The following is a 17582-nucleotide window of genomic DNA, read 5'->3' on the forward strand; positions in this document are numbered from 1 at the left end:
TACTGGGGCTAAATTATATTTAATAGGCTATATTGGATAAGCCTACAAGCTATGAATTATTGAGGTTGATTAGGAATTTTAATTAGGCTCAATAACTAGATTAAATCCCATTTAATATTTATTGAATGAATTAGACTCATTTTAGAATTTAAAGATCTGCCATTAGAAATTTATTTCAATTTAAAATCATAACTGATTGAAGTTCCTTACAGAGTCTCAGTCACTCCCAACCTATATTAAATGAACTAATAGAGTATGTTTTTAATTTCAAACACACTAGGATTACAATTTTAGAATCCTTTTACCTTAAAATTCCTAAACCCAACCCATACCATCCCATAAATAGTCTCATGCATTGTACGTACACCTATCTCTTCAAGCCTAGGCTTTTTGTTTCTAGCTCTCTTTTTACCTTCAGCATGCTGTAGCCTCATCTCCCCACCATGAAACATGACAAGGCCACCATCGTCTCTTCCTCTCTCCTAATCACAACCATTGTCATCCCTCTATCGCACCATGATTGATTTCTTCTCGAAAATTTTAGGAAGCAACATTACAAGGTAAGTAGCTTGATCATAAATAAGGATTAACATACATTAGCTGATTATATATTATTATTATTATTATTATTAAAGCCAGTTCTTTGGAAGCCAGTGTTTATGTACTACGCATGTCATGATATTTACAAGCATGTCATTCATCATGTTTCATTCCTCATATTAGAGTTATATATGTATTATGTATCTCATGCATCTCATGTTGCATAAAATACGTAAGCTTTCATAAGGTCAAGTGTGAGATAAGCTCAGAATAGCTAATTAGATGCATGTTACCAATGTAGTCTACATGGATGTGCAAGCCACGGACTCAAGTGTGGTCCACCATAGTATTTTATCAGATCAGATCAGCGGTTCCCCTTGTGATCACAAGATGTGGGACTGGTGCACAACCTTGTACACAGGGTTAAGTGTGTTGGTCAGTCAGAACAATAAGATAATTCAGGTCAGCTAGACAAGTCAGTTAATTCAGATAAGTCATGAATGTCATAGCATACGTATGAACAGTTATGATTTTAAATTCTCAGCATGAAATATTTTATGAAAAACTTTATGTTAAGTATGTTTATATTATGATGGGTTTCTTACTTAGTCATCGACTCATATTAGTTTGTTTTTATGTTTTTAAACCACCCCAGGTCAGAATATTTATGAAAGTAGAGCTGCAGGACGAGGCTTAGTCCAGAGAAGCGTGATAGTGGCCTAGATCATGTATAGAGATTTTTAAGTTATGATTTTTTATGGCACGAACTTTGATAAATTTTAATAAATGCTTCCCGCAATCTGTCTTATGATCTCAATGTTTTAATACAGAATAATTTTAAATCTTTGTACCTGGCACTTTTTTTCAAAATAAAAGAAAAAATTTTTAAGTCAAGGTCAGTGGTAGCACTCTGGCTCCCCAGATCTTTAAAAGGCTAACTTTATTATTAACTGTGGAGAGTGGGGTGTTACATTTTTCCACTTTACTAGATTTGTGATAGGTCTAAAATCTACTTTTGGCATCATGTTTCGCGTGGTAATCAATCTGTCAAAGGTTTTTTTTCTTGGAGTTATTTGTAATCTCTCTCTTGTTTTTAAGGATGCTTGTGTGGTGGATCATTGTCAACTCTTGCACGATTCTTGTAATTGATTTTCATGGCATGACCTTTCATGAATTCCTTGTATCACTAAACTAGCATACCTATGCATTGCTCTTGTATATATCCCATATACTTAGGCTTTTGCCTACTCTTTTGATCAATAAAATTTGTTTACCACAAAAAAAAAAAAAAAAAAAAAAACTCTTGCACAATTCTCTTCAATGGTGTGTAAGTTTTGTTAGGGAGGCCAATAACTAGGAGGTGGATCTTTTCGCATTGTATTTCACTGGTTGTATTTGAGTAGGGGTGATGCAATGGTGAAGATAAAATGGCTTGGGCCCATCTAGGAAATGAGTGGTCGAAGTAAAGTCATTTTTATATGATTCAAGAGAGAATTTTTTCATTTGACCAATGGCTTTAAGGAAGATTCTTACCATGGATAATGTGAAGAGAAGTGGGACATTGGAGTGATCGATCATGTTGCATGTAAGAAGCAAGGTGAAACAGTGGATGACCGTCTTTTGTATTGCGAGGTTGCTATCTTTTGTGGAGCATGGTCTATGGTCTATTTGGGATGGACTGCATTATGCCTTCTCAAGTGGGTATCTCAAGTAACTGTCAGTGCACGCTATTATGGAGAATGATCCAATCTTGTTTATTGTGGTGTGCATATAGAGAAAGAAAATGAGCATAGTTTTGAGGATTGCAAAATTCGTGTCATAATAGTTGCTTTTTCTATTTTGACTTTTCAAGAATTTTTAGTTCCTTTTTTCCTTTTACTAGTTAGGTGATTTCTTGTATACTTCCTATGTACTGGGATGGCATCTTTTTGCATCTCATTTAAATTTATGTTACCTATAAATTGGTAATAGGAAAGAGGAGTGAACATTTGAAGGATGTGCAAGTGACAGCTATTGAGAAAATATACAAGAAAGTTGCTTCAGTCGGTTTTATTTTGTGCACCAAACTTGATTGCACAAGATTAGGTTGCCTTTGATTTAATCTGAAGAAAAGGGCTGGGATGCTAGAAATGGAAAAATATGTTTAGAGACAGCTAACAAAGCAAATGATAAACAGAGATGATAGAGAATACGACCCTTGATTGGGTAGATTGGCTGAAATAAAATACATGTGGTGGGTTCTAAAGTAATGACTCAAGGAAATCCCAAACAGCAATTGCTAAAATTTGTGGTACTGAAATTTTTGCAGTGGTCTAAACTCCCTTCTCTTGAACGCTAGCATACATACAAGTTATTATTCTGACAAATAATGCACAAGTTCCTATTCAACCATTGATGTGTATTGTGACATTCCATTAGACATGTATAGAAGTTTGTGTGTTTGTGTTAAAAAAACTAAAAATGCAAAGAAATTCAGTTTGCATTTATCCTGGATAGCATGTATAGAAGTTCAACAAACATAAGATTTATGATATCGAACTCATAATTGGGGCATAGGAAAATGATAGTATGACTACCAAATATGCCCACAAAAAAAAAAAAAAAAAAAAAAAAATTCATTTAGGGACTTTGTTCTTGGACACCCTGTACCGATTAAAAAAAAGTCATTCAGTTGGTCCACACATTCTCTACGCCCTTCATTAATAGTTTTGCATCGGTACCAGGTTTCATCATATGTCCAACATATAAACATTTATGACGTGCATTCATCATTCCCTTTTTCATAATTTTCATATCATAAGCTATAACATTCATACCTAATTGGTTAACTTGCTTACAATTTAGCGAGTATTTTCCATCTGACTTGTTTTCATGCATTCGAATGCACTAACCAACACCACTCAACTGCAACCATTCTACAATTGATAGGTCTCTAAAGAGATTACCTAGAGTCACTGGCTTGAGCCATTAAGGCTGCTGTCCACTGCTACACATTCAGCTTCATGGCTGATTTATGAAGGGCATGTGCTTGAATTTCCAGTAAATATACCCTTGTAATTGGTGACTTTAGGTTCCAATGAGGTTCATGGACCTCATGGGGGTGGGTTTGCGGAAAAAACATTAGAAGTGGAATGGGGAGACTTTTTCAAGGTGTAGTTGTCTTGAAGTGGGTGATGGTCAAGGGTGAAATTTTTGCAAGACCAATGATGTGGTGACAGGGTACTCAAGGGGTCTTTTCCTGAGTTATATGGGATTGTGCGGAAGCAGGGTGCCTCTGTAACAGATCTTCTGGATATCTCAAGCAGTTCCCCTCGATGGCACATCAAGTTTTATAGAACCTCTCAGGATTGGGACAGGTACTTTATCACAGAACTTTTCAAGCTATTGTACTCTACCAGGCCAAGAATCAAAGGCGGAGGCAAGATCCTTTGGAGCCCATTCAAGAAAGGGAAGTTTACCATTCGTTCATTACTCATCTGTTTTACGATCTATGTTTGGTGTGATCAGGTCAACATGAAACTTTTTAAACTGAAAACACAAGGAAACCATTTTTTTATATTCTTGGACTACCTGCATAAAATCTAACTCAGTAACAAAAATCTTGAAATCAATCCATCATACACATATCAAGTTAAAAACAAGTCTGAACAGTCTTTTACCTAGCTTCAAAAGCGTGAACTATGAACAATATCTAGTGGCAGAATCTCTTCACCTATGTTTCCTTGACAAGCATCAGCCTCTTGCACTATATAGCCATAGGGTTCTGTGTTTGACATTGAATGACAGTGAGGAATATGTTAGATATGTAAAAAAAGAAAAAAAAAAAAAGGAATTCTAGTTGTTGGGTGATTGCTCGAGAAAATTTGCATTGAAATGAGTTTGGCGGTTGAGCAATGGAGTAAACTCCTAGAACCCTTTAGGACTTGAAAGATGTACTCACCAAGCAGTGACTGTGTGTTGTGTTTATGATGAATTTAGAATCAAGATTGGGTCTTGCACTGTTTTTATGCCAAAAACCATTCAAGAAAGATGTAGAAGTACAGTAAAAAGGTCATTATATATCTAAATTTGAACCTTGATGAAAAGAATTGAAAATACTTGAAAAAACTTGGCTAGATCACCAAAGGGAGGCCAACAGATGCGATTTCTATAAAGGGTGACAAAGTGGTGATTTTATGAAATTATATGTGTTCTGAAAGGGATAGTAGCATCAAGAGGGAATTATGGCTGAGCTGAAATGAAGATGTTTAATGCCCTTTTTATAAGAAAAAGTTGTGGTTTTCTTGGGCTATATTAAAGCTGATGAAAGTAGGTATTTAGGGATTCTAGAAAACTCCCAACTTCTATTTGCAAATAAGGAAATTCCCTAGGCTCTTTGAGAGGCATGGCAGACCTGCCCTTAGGGTTTCTAGAGACTAAAATTCTGATTTGGAAGTTGTCCCAGTTTAGGCAACTTTTCCTTTTTCCCATACAAGCCTTATTAAGATCTAATTTGGCAAGTTTTTTTCATCTACTTGACTTCTATACCTTATCAGCACTTAAATAAAGCCAAAGCAGTAACTAACACAATAGATCAACACTTTAAAGCAGTCAATTCAGCTGGAAATACAAAAATAAATAAAATTCTAAACTACTAAAAATAGAAAAATAGAAACTCTAATTTCAAGCCAATTTTAAGCCCTAGGTACTCGGGTATGACAAGATTGCACCAAATATTTGCAACCTCTAGAAACTCTGTTGAGACTTGGTAGGGCTGTTAAAATGTTTAACCGGTGAGAGGAAACAGAATCATCAAGCTGGATCACTAATTTTTTGTTTACAAGTAAGAAGATATTTTATTGATACTGAAATAGGCTGGATCAGTAATTGAAACACATTTGGTACTTTTACTATTGAAGCTTGGGGAAAAACCCTAGAATCCTCTTGCCAGTAAGTGCAAGCAGCAAGAGGGAACCAAGATTGCAATTTAAGGCTTGCAATATGGAGTTGCAAATGTGGATAGATTCATTGGAAAGTGTTCGGATTTGTTTCTGGATAAAGTTTGAAGGAAAGGTTTCTTGAAATCAAAGGATTTCCTTACTTCTAGGGTGCAGCAGCCTCTACAAGTGATTTCCAATCACTATACTTAATTTTTCTATTTCGTAAGTTTGAGAACAAAGAGCTGACAGTTCTTGGAGTATTAACAATTTCTTGGACCCCTACGGCTCTATTTTGTGGAATGGAAAAATGACATTGCTGGCAGGGTATCTCCTCTTGGCAAGCTGCAATTTTTATTTTAACTTTTTGTACTCTAAGGTCCCTTTTATAAGAGCATTGCATTGTTTTAGCTAAAGTTTTAGCCAAAGAATTTAATTTTTCTATTTCGCTGCTTTGCATAATCATTTGAAATTTACCTCACATTGGACAAGTTAATCATTTCCCTAAATTATTATAGTATTATTTTTTATTGGGGATCCCACGAATTAACTGCTACCAAATGGTCTGAAATCCCCATCAGCCCTGTGTTTGTTTCCTGAGAAGGATATAACTCTTTCAAAAGCAAAAATTTCTATCCTTCTGCTCTAAAACTACTTGTCCATCTTATCAAAAGGGTAACAAATCTCTTTAAGAGTGGCATTTTTGGTCTCTGCAGTTACTACAGCCTGCTGCTCCCTTCCTTCCATTGGCTAAAATTCTCGTAGGAAAAAAAAACCACATTAGAAATAATTAAGAAGAAGAGAATGGTTAGAAGAAGGAACATCAAAGGTCAAGAAATTCTTGAAAGAAGGGCAAGTTGGAGTGCTATTGGTTTATTGGCTGCATATGCACAATTTGGTGGATTTTGTTGTTTCTGTACAACACCATGTGACAGAAGTGTGGTGGAAAGCCAAACCTAGTACGTGACAGAAGCAACACGATGCTGCTGCTAAACCCGCTGGGTGTGAAATTGAGTTAAGAGGCAGAGAAGAAAAACAAAGATTTTGATAAAGATGAGTTTACAAGAGAAGAGAGATGTGAGGAAGAAAGAGAAAGAAAATATTAAAATAATCTTTAGCTGTGCTGCAGTTTCCAGATAGATTTGTTGAGACACTGTGGTTCAGTGCCATTCACAAAGGAAGAGATGCATGACAGATATTTCTCGTTGATGTTGGCCTACTTTTTTATGTAATTGGCTTAATTGTACTGTTGTCGGTCGCACTACAAGAATTTTCTATATGATAGCAATGTTCTCACATATATCCTGGATGAATTTGCATTATATATATATATATATATCTTGGATGATTTTGGATTTAGTGACCTTTGTTCTCCCTCATCCCAATGGTGAGGTGATTGACACTTAATGCTCATATAGGATTATATGTGGTCCTTTTGTACTCTTTTGGTAATTATTGTTGTATGTAAACTCTATTAGCGGCAAATACTGGACCAACTGCCATTAAAATCCATTACACAACCCCTAAGCATGTCTTCAAAGATGTGGATGGTCCATCCAGTTGAGTATAGAAGGTTGGTGATTAAAATCCTACATTGTTTGAGAGGTAAAAGATTATTGTCCTATTAGCTTGGTGAGCGGGATGACAAAATTCTCTCCAAAGTATTGGCGAATAGATTGAGCAAGGTGTTGGAGAGGTTAAATATTGAAGCTTCATAATGCCTTTGTCAAAGTTAGGCAAATCCTTGACTTAGTACTTATTGCCAATGAATGTTTGGATAGTAGACTCAATTCAGGAGAGCCGGAATTTTTGTGCAAGCTGGACATAGAAAAAGCCTAAGATCATGTAAACTAGAGATTCTTACTCTACATGCTAGAGAGATGTGGCTTTGGTATGAAATGGTGTACTTGGATCCATCATTGTATCTCTACGGCTTGTTTCTCTATGTTGGTGAATGGCATGCCAAAAGGCTTCTGTAGAAGTTCACGAGGATTGAGACAAGGTGATCCTCTTTCTCTGCAACTCTTTGTTTTTGTGATGGATGCTTTTAATAAGATAATTTTAGGTGTCATGGAGAGTGGGTTCATATTTGGATTCTTAGTGGGGGAGGCAATTACTGGCTCGCTCAACATGTTTCATATATTATTCGCCGATGATACCTTAATTTTTTGTGGGGCCACCCATGAAAAAATTCGAGTTTTGAGGGCTCTCCTATTATGCTTTGAAGCTGTATCAGGGTTGAAGATGAACTTGGCCAAATCAGAAATAGCGTTGTTGGGGGATGTTCCTAATGTGGAGAGTATGGCTTCTATTTTGGGATGCAAGATATTGCAGTTGCTCATGAAATATCTTGGCCTCCTGTTGGGTGCTAGGTTCAAGTCGAAATTTTTTTGGGATGTTCTAGAGAAAATGGAGATGAAAGTAGCTAGTTGGAAGAGGATGTATTTATCCAAAGGTAGTAGGGTCACCCTAATAAAAAGTTCTCTCCCCAATTTGCCAACTTACTTCCTCTCATTATTTCCACTTTCCGTCAAGGTGGCTCATCGCATGGAGAAACTCCAATGACAAGTTTAAATTTCACTTGGTGAAATGTTGTAACGCCCCCAATAGAAGGCCCAAATCACATGACCTATACTCCAAAAGGACTAGTCAATGATATAATTAGAGTCCTATTAGAATCTTATAAAGAGCAAGAACTTCTCATTCCCAAGCAATGTGGGATCCCATACACCACTCACCCTTATCCTTATCATATGGGGTATCACAATCTCTCCCTCTTAAATTTCTAACGTTCTCGTCGGGCCCTTTCGTCATAAGCGACACGGCTCAAGTCCCATATTTCTTGTTGGGATAGGCTCTAATACCATTTGTAACTGGAAAGGCCCAAATCACATGGCCAATACTCCAAAAGAACTATTCAATGATACAATTAGAGCCCCATTGGAACTTTATAAAGAGCAAGAACTTTTCCTACCCAAATAATGTGGGATCCCATACACCTACCCTTATCCTTGTCATACGGGGTATCACAAATGTGCCACAATATGCTCTCCCATGAAAGGAGGATTGAGTATTCAGAACTTAACATCCTTCGACAAAGCCTTGCTTGGCAAATGGTTATGGAGATATCACTACAAACACCGCGTGTGTGGGGGGGGCGGGGGGGGCTTGTGGAGAATAATCATCGAATTGAAATATGGAGAACCATGGGGAGGATGATGTTCTAATGAGGTGAGTGGGCCTTATGGAGTGGGGCTGTGGAAGCATATAAAAATAGGATAGGATACATATGGAAGAAATATCCGCTTTATTGTGGGTAATGGATCCAAGGTCAAGTTTTGGCATGATGTATGGTGGAGCGATAGGGCACTAAGGGAAACTCATCCACAAGTTCATGGTCTAGCACAGATGAAATAAGCCTCGATTGCCAACCTACTAATCATCTCCGATGGTATTCCTAAATGGAATGTTACATTCCTCAGAGAAGCACAAGATTGGGAAATTGATTTTTTATTTTTTTTGACATTGTGACCCGTTTGTCAAGGGGAGTGTAAGATAAGATTTTTTGGTGCCCCTCTCAGTAAGGAATATTCACAGTCCTTTCTTTCTACCAAGCCATGACCACACACAACACAAATCCATTTTCATGGAAGAGCATTTGTAAGATGAAGGCACCTCTATAGGCAACATTGTTTGTATGGACAACTTATTTGGGGCAGATCCTCACTCTAAGATAACTTAAAGAAACGTCGAATCATAGTCATGGATTGGCGTTGTATGTGTAAAAAGAGTTTGTTGACCATCTACCACTTTGTGAGATTGCATGACTTTGTCATAGACGAGGCCGATGGGCCCTGGCGTCCTCACTGAGGGCCGTTGGCGTTGGTTCCTAGTCGGCGAACACTTTCGCTTTTCTTCTTTGCCGGCGTTGATCGCCTTGCAATTTGAAACCACCATAGACCTGAATGACAGTCCTCCGTTGTGGGGCCTCTGACGTCTATCCTTCTCTGGCGACTGGGAATTTTCTGTTGCTCTTCCGTTACCTCCTTTGGCGAACTGTGATATGAGCCTTTCCACTAGCCACCGCTATAGACTGTTTCGACGGACTCCGATGACCACTTTATGGGCCTCCAACATCGGTCATCCTCCAGTGACTAGAAGTTTCTATCTGTTTCCATTAACTCAGGGCCTCCTATAGATCTGCTTTTTTTTTTTTTTTTTTTAACCTTAAGAGGATGAAGCGGGAGCGGTGGGAACAGTTTTGCAGTGGGATTTGGCAATGACGATGAAGCACGATGCAGTTTCATCCCAGTTGGAAGGTGAGAGGTGGTTGAAAGTGGAATAAAAAACTTTCATTTTTACGAAAAAGGGAGGAAATTTCTTTTGTATTTCTGAACGTAACAAAATGATAGCTAAGTTCATGTGTCTAGGGGGAACGACAGCTTCGTGGGAGGCTAAGGGGATTGAGGATTGTTTAGAACTTAACTACCATGAAGGTTTCTTCAGAGAGCTAAGGATGGGTAATGGAGTTTTTAGCATTCAACATCATGTTAATGCAAGGGGCAGTTTTTTGCAGCTCTCAGAATTCCGAAATGGAAGGAGGAAAGGTTTGTTGGTGATTCTGGAGGGCGCAAATGGCATTGGATGGAAAAGCTTTCTGCAGTCCATTCTAAGTGTCATTGAATCCAAACCCACTACTCGAAGTGGGGAGTTTGTTGATGGAAAATCGGTGGGAAGACCTTCCTCAATCAAAGGTGCTTCATACGCAAGAGTGCTGAGGTCACTGGGAGGTAGTCAGGCCAAGATCAGCTCAGTGGTAGAAAGAAAGGGCAAGGCACTTTTAGGGGACAAAAGACCTCAGGTGACATTGGGAGAGTTGGATGGGGTCTTGTGGGATGTCAAATCTCAATTGAAGGGAGTTATGGATCATGTAAGAGATCTAATGACTAAAGTGGATAAGGGGCTGGAACTAGTCGTGGGTACAAGTGTGCCGGAAAGTGTGCAGGCAAAGGGTGTGTCAACGATAGGGTCGTTGGACACTGGCATCTTTGTTCATGCTAGTGTCACTATGCCTTCTGAGGGAGCTGTAGGGTCTTAGGCACCAGTTGTAGATGAAGTTGGTCCTTCTGTCCAGGGTTCATTTGTAGTTGAAGACGGGGGTCCCTCCAAGGTCTCGAGTTTTTTGGAAAAAACAGTTGAGCCTCTTTTAGAAGATGCAAACGGGGTAACAGAAGGTAGTGCTTCCCCTCTTGAGGAAGCAGTAGGGTCAGACAAAGTGGCACGGCAAGGATCGTCGAGGGGGTGGAGCAAATACACGCAATGTTGATAGAGGGGAGGAACCTGTAATGGTAACAGATGGAGGGGACAACAATCATATAGCTGTCGAGCAACCTTTTGGTGGGATGGAAATTATCGATTTGTCATTGGTGCCTCGTGTGGGGGAAGGTTTAGAGTCGACAGTGCAGTTGGGTACTGTGGTTGAGGATAATGTTGTTCCCCTGGTTTCTTTTCCTCCAATTAACGATATAGCGGGTTCAACATTGGATTGGATTCTAAATAAAGATTACGGGTTTCTTCAAACCCTGGGACTTTCATATGGAGAACAGGGAGAATATGAAAACCAATTTAAAGCACTACTCACTGCAATTGAGGGGAGCCATGCGCTTGAAACCAAATCTAAGTTTAAGAAAGAGAAGCGCTTTGGGCCAGTGTCTCTTACCATTGCTTTTTATCGGAATCAAATGGGAACGTGCCACATATGGAATTGATGTAAAACCCAAGTCTTTGCGCCACAGGAGATCCCCCTCCCGACCCCCCTCTCTCTCTCTTCTCTCTCTCTCCCTACCTCTCTCTCCTTCTGTCCCTCTCCTTCACGAATTCCATAACCCAAAATAACATCTCTCCCCTTCAACATTCGTACTTGTCTCAATCCCTTTTACCCAAATCCAATTAATTGGCTGCTTGTTCCAGGATTTGAGCTTTAATCCAAGTCTCCTCAAGACCATTGGTTTGCAGCGGTGGCAATGAAAAAACGCTAACAATATAAGCTCTTTATGTATAAGCTCTTCTTGAGCTTCTTTTGGGACTGACATTCTTCTTGGCTTTATTTTTTTTTTCTCAGATAAGGGCTTGGACAGAAGCCTTATTGGCTTACTTCCAATCATACATGCAAGTTTCCTTTTTTTTCTTTTTTCTTTTTTTTTTAAAGAAAATTAAAGATTGAAAATACCTAGAAGTTTTGGTACGTAAAATTGATCTTTTTGCTCTGATATTTGACGAATTGAAATTTGTGTGAAAACACACATCTAAATCTAGATTTCATTGGAGGCTCCTAGCGTGGTTGCTGTTGGGTATAACATTTTTTTTTTGTTGGGTGATGATGGAAGAGAGGGAGGGAGAGAGAGAGAGAGAACATGAACATGTTTGTTGAGGAGAGAGAAAGATCAATGAAGAATGATTTAGGAGAGAGAGCTCTTTTGCAGGTAGTGAGATTTGAGAGTGATGAGGGAGAGCGATTGGGAAAGGAAACAACGTTGGTATTATTCTACATCTAGGTCTATGGTAAATTTATAAATCCACTTAGGTGTCTCTTACAATTGATGAAGTCGACTTGTATCTTCTAGGTATCATAACCCCCCTGACGTGAAACTACCCAGGTACAAAACATCCTTGACGGAGAAAGAGGGAATGAGAGAGAGATGTGATTTCGGGGTAGGAATTTCGTGAGGGAGAGAGAGGGAAGGGGAGAGAGGGGGAGGGGGGTTATGCCCTGCAACGCGGAGACTTGGGTTTTTCATCAACCCCTTATGTGTTACATTCCCATTTGTCTCCGATAAAAATCACTTGTAGGAGACACCGGCTATAAGTTAGTCTCTTAAGAAAAGCAGGGAGTTAAAGAATCTTTCATGGGCAATCAAATGCTAAGGGAGGTAGCTCAAGTCGAGGGAAGGCTAAAGGGAGGGCTTTGTGAAGATGTTCTCATAGTGGGATGTTCGGGTAGAGGATTAGTTTTACAAAGTCTTAGGGATGGGGTCAGGGAGGTGTAATGATAGTTTTTCAATTCGGGCTTGGTGTATTTTGGGTAGGTTTTCATGGGCTTATGGGTCATTAGGGGCTCTCTTGTATGGGTAGGTGTTTTTCTTGTATACGTCCAGTGCACCTGGTTAATCCTATTGATATATATATATATATATATAATATTATTACTTATCAAAAAAAAAAAAGTCTTTACTCGGTTAGGACTTGCTTGGGTGATGCCGAGAAAGGTAAGCGACCTCCTCGCTTCTTGGAGAGTCATTCAGGGCAGCTCTCAAATTGCATCCATATGGAAGATGGTCCCATTATGCCTATGGTGGTGCATTTGGAGCGAGAGGAATGAAAAAAGCTTTGAAGATCAAGAGTGGACAATAAATGAACTTGGAAACTTATTTTTTAATACTTTACTCCATTGCTCGATTTTAATTTATTTTTATGGCATAACTTTTCATGAATTCCTTGTATAACTAAAGGTTGCGTCTGGGTAGAGAGGTGATATCAGATACTTTGTAAATAGTGAAATGATAAAAAATTGAATAGTAGTACAAAATAGTGAAAAGTAATGATAAAATAATGAATAGTAGTGGAATATTTTCATAACACTCCACTACCCAAATTAGCCCTAAAAGTGTGAGAATTGAGCCGTGTCACTTAGGAGAATGACCTGACGAGGATGTTAGTGAATGAGATCCCACATTCCCAAAGAGGAGGAAATCGTTACAGTTTGTTATGATTCTATGGGAATCTAATTGTAACATTGTGTAGTTCTTTTGTAGTAGAAGTTCATATTTGGGCTTTCCTTTAGTCATTACAATTACCCCTCTATCCAGTTTGGTTTGTTCATCTTTCCTGTTTGGGATGTCTTGTAGTAGATTCCAATTTGCGCCATCCATGCACATATTTATATGATATTGCACACTTCTCTAATTTTTCATGTTGCCTTGCAGAACTACCTTTATACCTGATATTGGGCATGCTCTGCGGTGTTGTCAGTGTGGCCTTCACTCGCTTGGTTGCTTGGTTCACAAAGTCATTTGACTTCATCAAAGAAAAATTTGACCTTCCTGCTGTTGTGTGTCCTGCTTTAGGTGGTTTAGGAGCCGGGATAATAGCCCTTAAGTATCCTGGAATATTGTACTGGGGTTTCACAAATGTTGAAGAAATTCTACACACTGGGAAGACTGCTTCAGCTCCTGGAATCTGGCTGTTAACCCAATTATCAGCAGCCAAAGTTGTTGCCACTGCTCTATGCAAGGGATCTGGACTTGTGGGCGGCCTTTATGCGCCAAGTTTAATGATTGGTGCTGCTGTTGGTGCTGTATTTGGAGGCTTAGCTGCAGAACTTATCAATTCAGCAATTCCTGGAAATGCTGCTGTCGCTCAGCCACAGGCATATGCTCTGGTAAAGTTGTCCTCTCTAAGGGGTTAATTTAGTTAAGTAATAACTGTTCAAACTTCTCACTTGCTGCTCCTTTTTTCTTTTTCAGCCTGTGCAAGTTGACTGAATATATCCATACATCTATTGCAGGTTGGCATGGCAGCTACCTTGGCTTCCGTTTGTTCAGTACCCTTGACATCAGTTCTACTCCTGTTTGAGCTGACAAGAGATTACAGGATCTTGCTTCCTCTCATGGTAATTCTTGCATCATAGTGCTCAATACTAACTGTATCTGTAATAGTTCTAGAAGGCAGCATAGATCAACCATCTTAGGTCAAGGAAGCGTGTAGCTGCCTTCTCCTTTCTCAAATAGATCATTTTCTTAGAACGTGGCCATGTACCTTGGCTTTAGTTTATTGCAGCAGAAACTTCTGGTTTTCTGTTTCAGCTGTCACACTATTTTTCCTCCAATGTTGTCTGACAGCATATTTCCCAGGAAGTGCTTGCTTCACTTCTTACTGGCTTAGCCAATTAATGAAATGCGAATATATAGTGCTACCCACACCCATACAAAGAAAAGGCACTCTTCCATATTAAGCACCTTTTGGGGTGGTTCCCTTTGGTGTCGAGTTTCTTCAACACCCAGAAGTCCTACCTTTGATACGGTAGACCCTAACCCAATTAGACCATATCGAATGGTCCTTGTCAAAGAGAAAGAGTTTGCTTTATATGAGACCTGCTGTTGTTGAGTTGCAGCCTACTTCGTCTCTCTGATCTCCAAACCCTGCTATAGACGCCTCTATCTGTATGGGGGAATTTCTTGCTCAAGGTAAGGGCCAGGCATGGTGGGGTAGGAGCATTCTTCAGCAATCTTTTTGGCTTGACTAAGAAGTCTTAGGTCCTCCAACAGGGAGTAGAATCTGGGAAGGACCAGGAAGGATTCATGGAGAACGAATCTATCTTACTTGAATCCATTCCTCCCCCTACTTGGAAGGGCTGATCATAGACCTATATTAATGACGACCAAGGATAAGCCCTATACCTTTGAGGATATTCCTTTTCTTCCTTTTTCTGTCAATGTTACCAATTCCCTGAATACTCACACAACAGTCGATACTCAGGATTTCGTTTAGCTAAGTGGCCTGTATAATAGAATAGTAAACCTCACCCGAATTTCCTTGAAGCAAAATAGTGAATAATAATTCTCCAAAGGTATTCCTTTGATTCTTGCAGCTACTCCTATTTCTGAAAAAGTAGAGAGATGTACTGATTGACACATGAAGATGATTTTATGCACAGCTGTGGCAGCTTGAAATGACAATCTCCATCTTGTTTTAAACTTGTTTGTTTTCCTCATTTCTTTGTGCTTGTTTACATTAGCGCTCCATGTCTTTATCCAATTTTTTGGGATCAAGGTTTTGTTTTACCTTTTCAAGATATCATTGGACACAACATGAATGTTGACAGTTTTTTAATGCTTGAATTTTTCCCATGTTGCTGTGAATTTTGTAAGTAGGGGGCTGTTGGATTAGCAATATGGGTCCCCTCTGTGACAAACCAGACCAAGGAGAGTGAAGCATCTGATACACGGGGTTCAGTGAGAGGCTATACTTCTATTTCACCTGCTGCTGATGAAGTTATTTGGAGAGGAACTGATGGTAGAGATGATTTAGAACTTTCTGTTATGGGAAATGTTGCTGAAGAAATTAATGATGATATGCTTCTGGAAGAACTGAAGGTTGAATTATTTCTCTTTTCATAATCGATATTAGTATTCGCTATTTTACTTTTACATTTGATTACGTTTCTCATTGAGATTTTTCGCCTTGACCATATTATCTACTAATTTTCTTTTTCCTTTTTAACTGTCATCAATTTTATGTCCCTGCTTGTCAGGTTTACCAGGCCATGTCAAAGAACTGTGTGAAGATTTTGCTGGCGATAACCTTGAAGGAGGCAATAGATTGCATGCATGGTAAACAGCAGAAATGTGCAGCGGTAGTTGATGAGGAAGACTTTTTAGAGGGAATACTAACATATGGTGACATTAGACGATCTCTTTCCATGAAGCCTAGTGATACCACCAAAAGCGATTCAAGACATCCAGATGTATATATATTTATGAGACTGTCTTCATCATTCATAACATTTGTTTTTTATTGCCTCTGATGGTCATGCTAATATACTTGATTACCTTGTAGTCATTCATGATTCTCTCTCTCTCTCTCTCATGCATATCTATGTTTCTGTTCCTGCAGAATAATGAAAGTTCAATTTCCATTGATGTGTTTGTTTTGTTTTATTCTCTTATGGAGATATTACACTTTTCACGCACAAACTACCTAAAGTTTTAATTTGCACCTTAAACTAGGTATATTTTTCAATTTGTATTAGTTAAGATCTTACTGTTGATATAAATAAAAACTTAACAGTGTGCCATAGTCTCAACGGTCAAATCTTAAGCATAAGTAGAAATTGAAAAACATAGGCAATTTGGGTGTGAAGCATGTCAAACCAAAATACTTTTTAGCTCTCCCTAAAAATAAGGTCTTGAGAGTATAAGTTAAAGCTTTTGGTGGTTTGAGGTACAAAGTGAAAAAAGGACGGTAGTTCATGGGGGAAAAGTGTAATCATACAATGCTTGTTTTTGTACTTTTAAGATGTAATCATGTATAAATTGTTGGTTTGTATACAATTTCTTAAAATGATGCACGTGGCTAAAATATTTGCAGGTGAATACAATGCTTGTTTCTGCTGTTTGTACACGAGGAATAAGCTATCGTGGCCAAGAGCGTGGAATTTTAACCTGTTATCCAGATACCAATTTGGCAATTGCCAAGGAGCTAATGGAGGCCAAGGGCATCAAGCAGCTGCCTGTGGTTAAGCGCGGTGAAGAATCCAAGAAAGGAAGGAAGCGAAGGATTGTAGCTCTTCTTCATTATGATTCAATCTGGAACTGCCTTAGGTTCGCATTAGTTGCTTAGTCCGCGGTTCTATAATATTACGTCCTTACTTTATTATATCTGCTTCAAATTAATTTATGTGCTTTACTTTAGGTTGATATTTCTGTCTGTGTGCAGAGAAGAGATAAATCGCAGGAAAACCATCTATCAGCATAGAAAAGAAAACAATCTCGAGGAGATAGTTACGAATGGCCATTGATGTGGTTATGCTCGCTGTCAAGAGTTCCTTTAACTGCCTCAATGAAAAATATATAAAGTGGGACAGTGTTCGTCGTTTTTGTTTTTCTTGTAGTGGACCTACTAAGTCAGTTGATAACCAAGTATATGTTCTACAGTCCCTCATTTTGAGGGTTGAGATCAATATTATGATCAGTTTTTGCTGAATTCCAAGAGTCCTCGTTGGATATAGCAATTTGCACTTTGTACATGCCACTTTCTATTACGATTCAAATCAGAATACTTTCTGACTGAAAGGAATTGGAAGCACAGTTTGATTCAAAACCTGATTATTGAACAAATTATCTGACTTGAAAGGCATCTCTTTATAAATTTAAACCCATCAAGATAAAATAAAATAAAATGAAATTCAACTAACTTCTAAATAAGTCAATATTTTAGAATTGCGATCAGATCCGGCATTGTCCGAAACTTGGACTGAACTGAAATTAGTCTAATTTTAAGCTAAGTATAACTTACAAATACTTAATTTTCAAATCACTAAATTTATCTCAACTCAAAACTTCTTTACAT

General features: G+C 38.5%; 1 protein-coding gene across 2 annotated transcripts in view; it reads left to right on the plus strand.

Moving 5' to 3' along the window:
• LOC122282106 (chloride channel protein CLC-f) overlaps nt 1-17216 on the plus strand; it is a 28810-nt gene extending 11594 nt beyond the window's left edge. For both annotated transcript variants that reach the window (XM_043094063.1, XM_043094062.1), the window contains 6 exons: nt 13439-13893; nt 14020-14124; nt 15386-15607; nt 15766-15978; nt 16602-16834; nt 16950-17216. In XM_043094063.1, coding sequence (XP_042949997.1) covers nt 13439-13893; nt 14020-14124; nt 15386-15607; nt 15766-15978; nt 16602-16834; nt 16950-17031 — 1310 coding nt within the window. In that variant the 3' untranslated portion in view covers nt 17032-17216. The remainder of the gene's footprint in view (nt 1-13438; nt 13894-14019; nt 14125-15385; nt 15608-15765; nt 15979-16601; nt 16835-16949) is intronic.
• The last annotated feature ends 366 nt before the right edge of the window (nt 17217-17582 follow it).

Source organism: Carya illinoinensis, chromosome 11 (assembly GCF_018687715.1).
Source record: "Carya illinoinensis cultivar Pawnee chromosome 11, C.illinoinensisPawnee_v1, whole genome shotgun sequence".
Taxonomy (NCBI): Eukaryota; Viridiplantae; Streptophyta; class Magnoliopsida; order Fagales; family Juglandaceae; genus Carya; species Carya illinoinensis.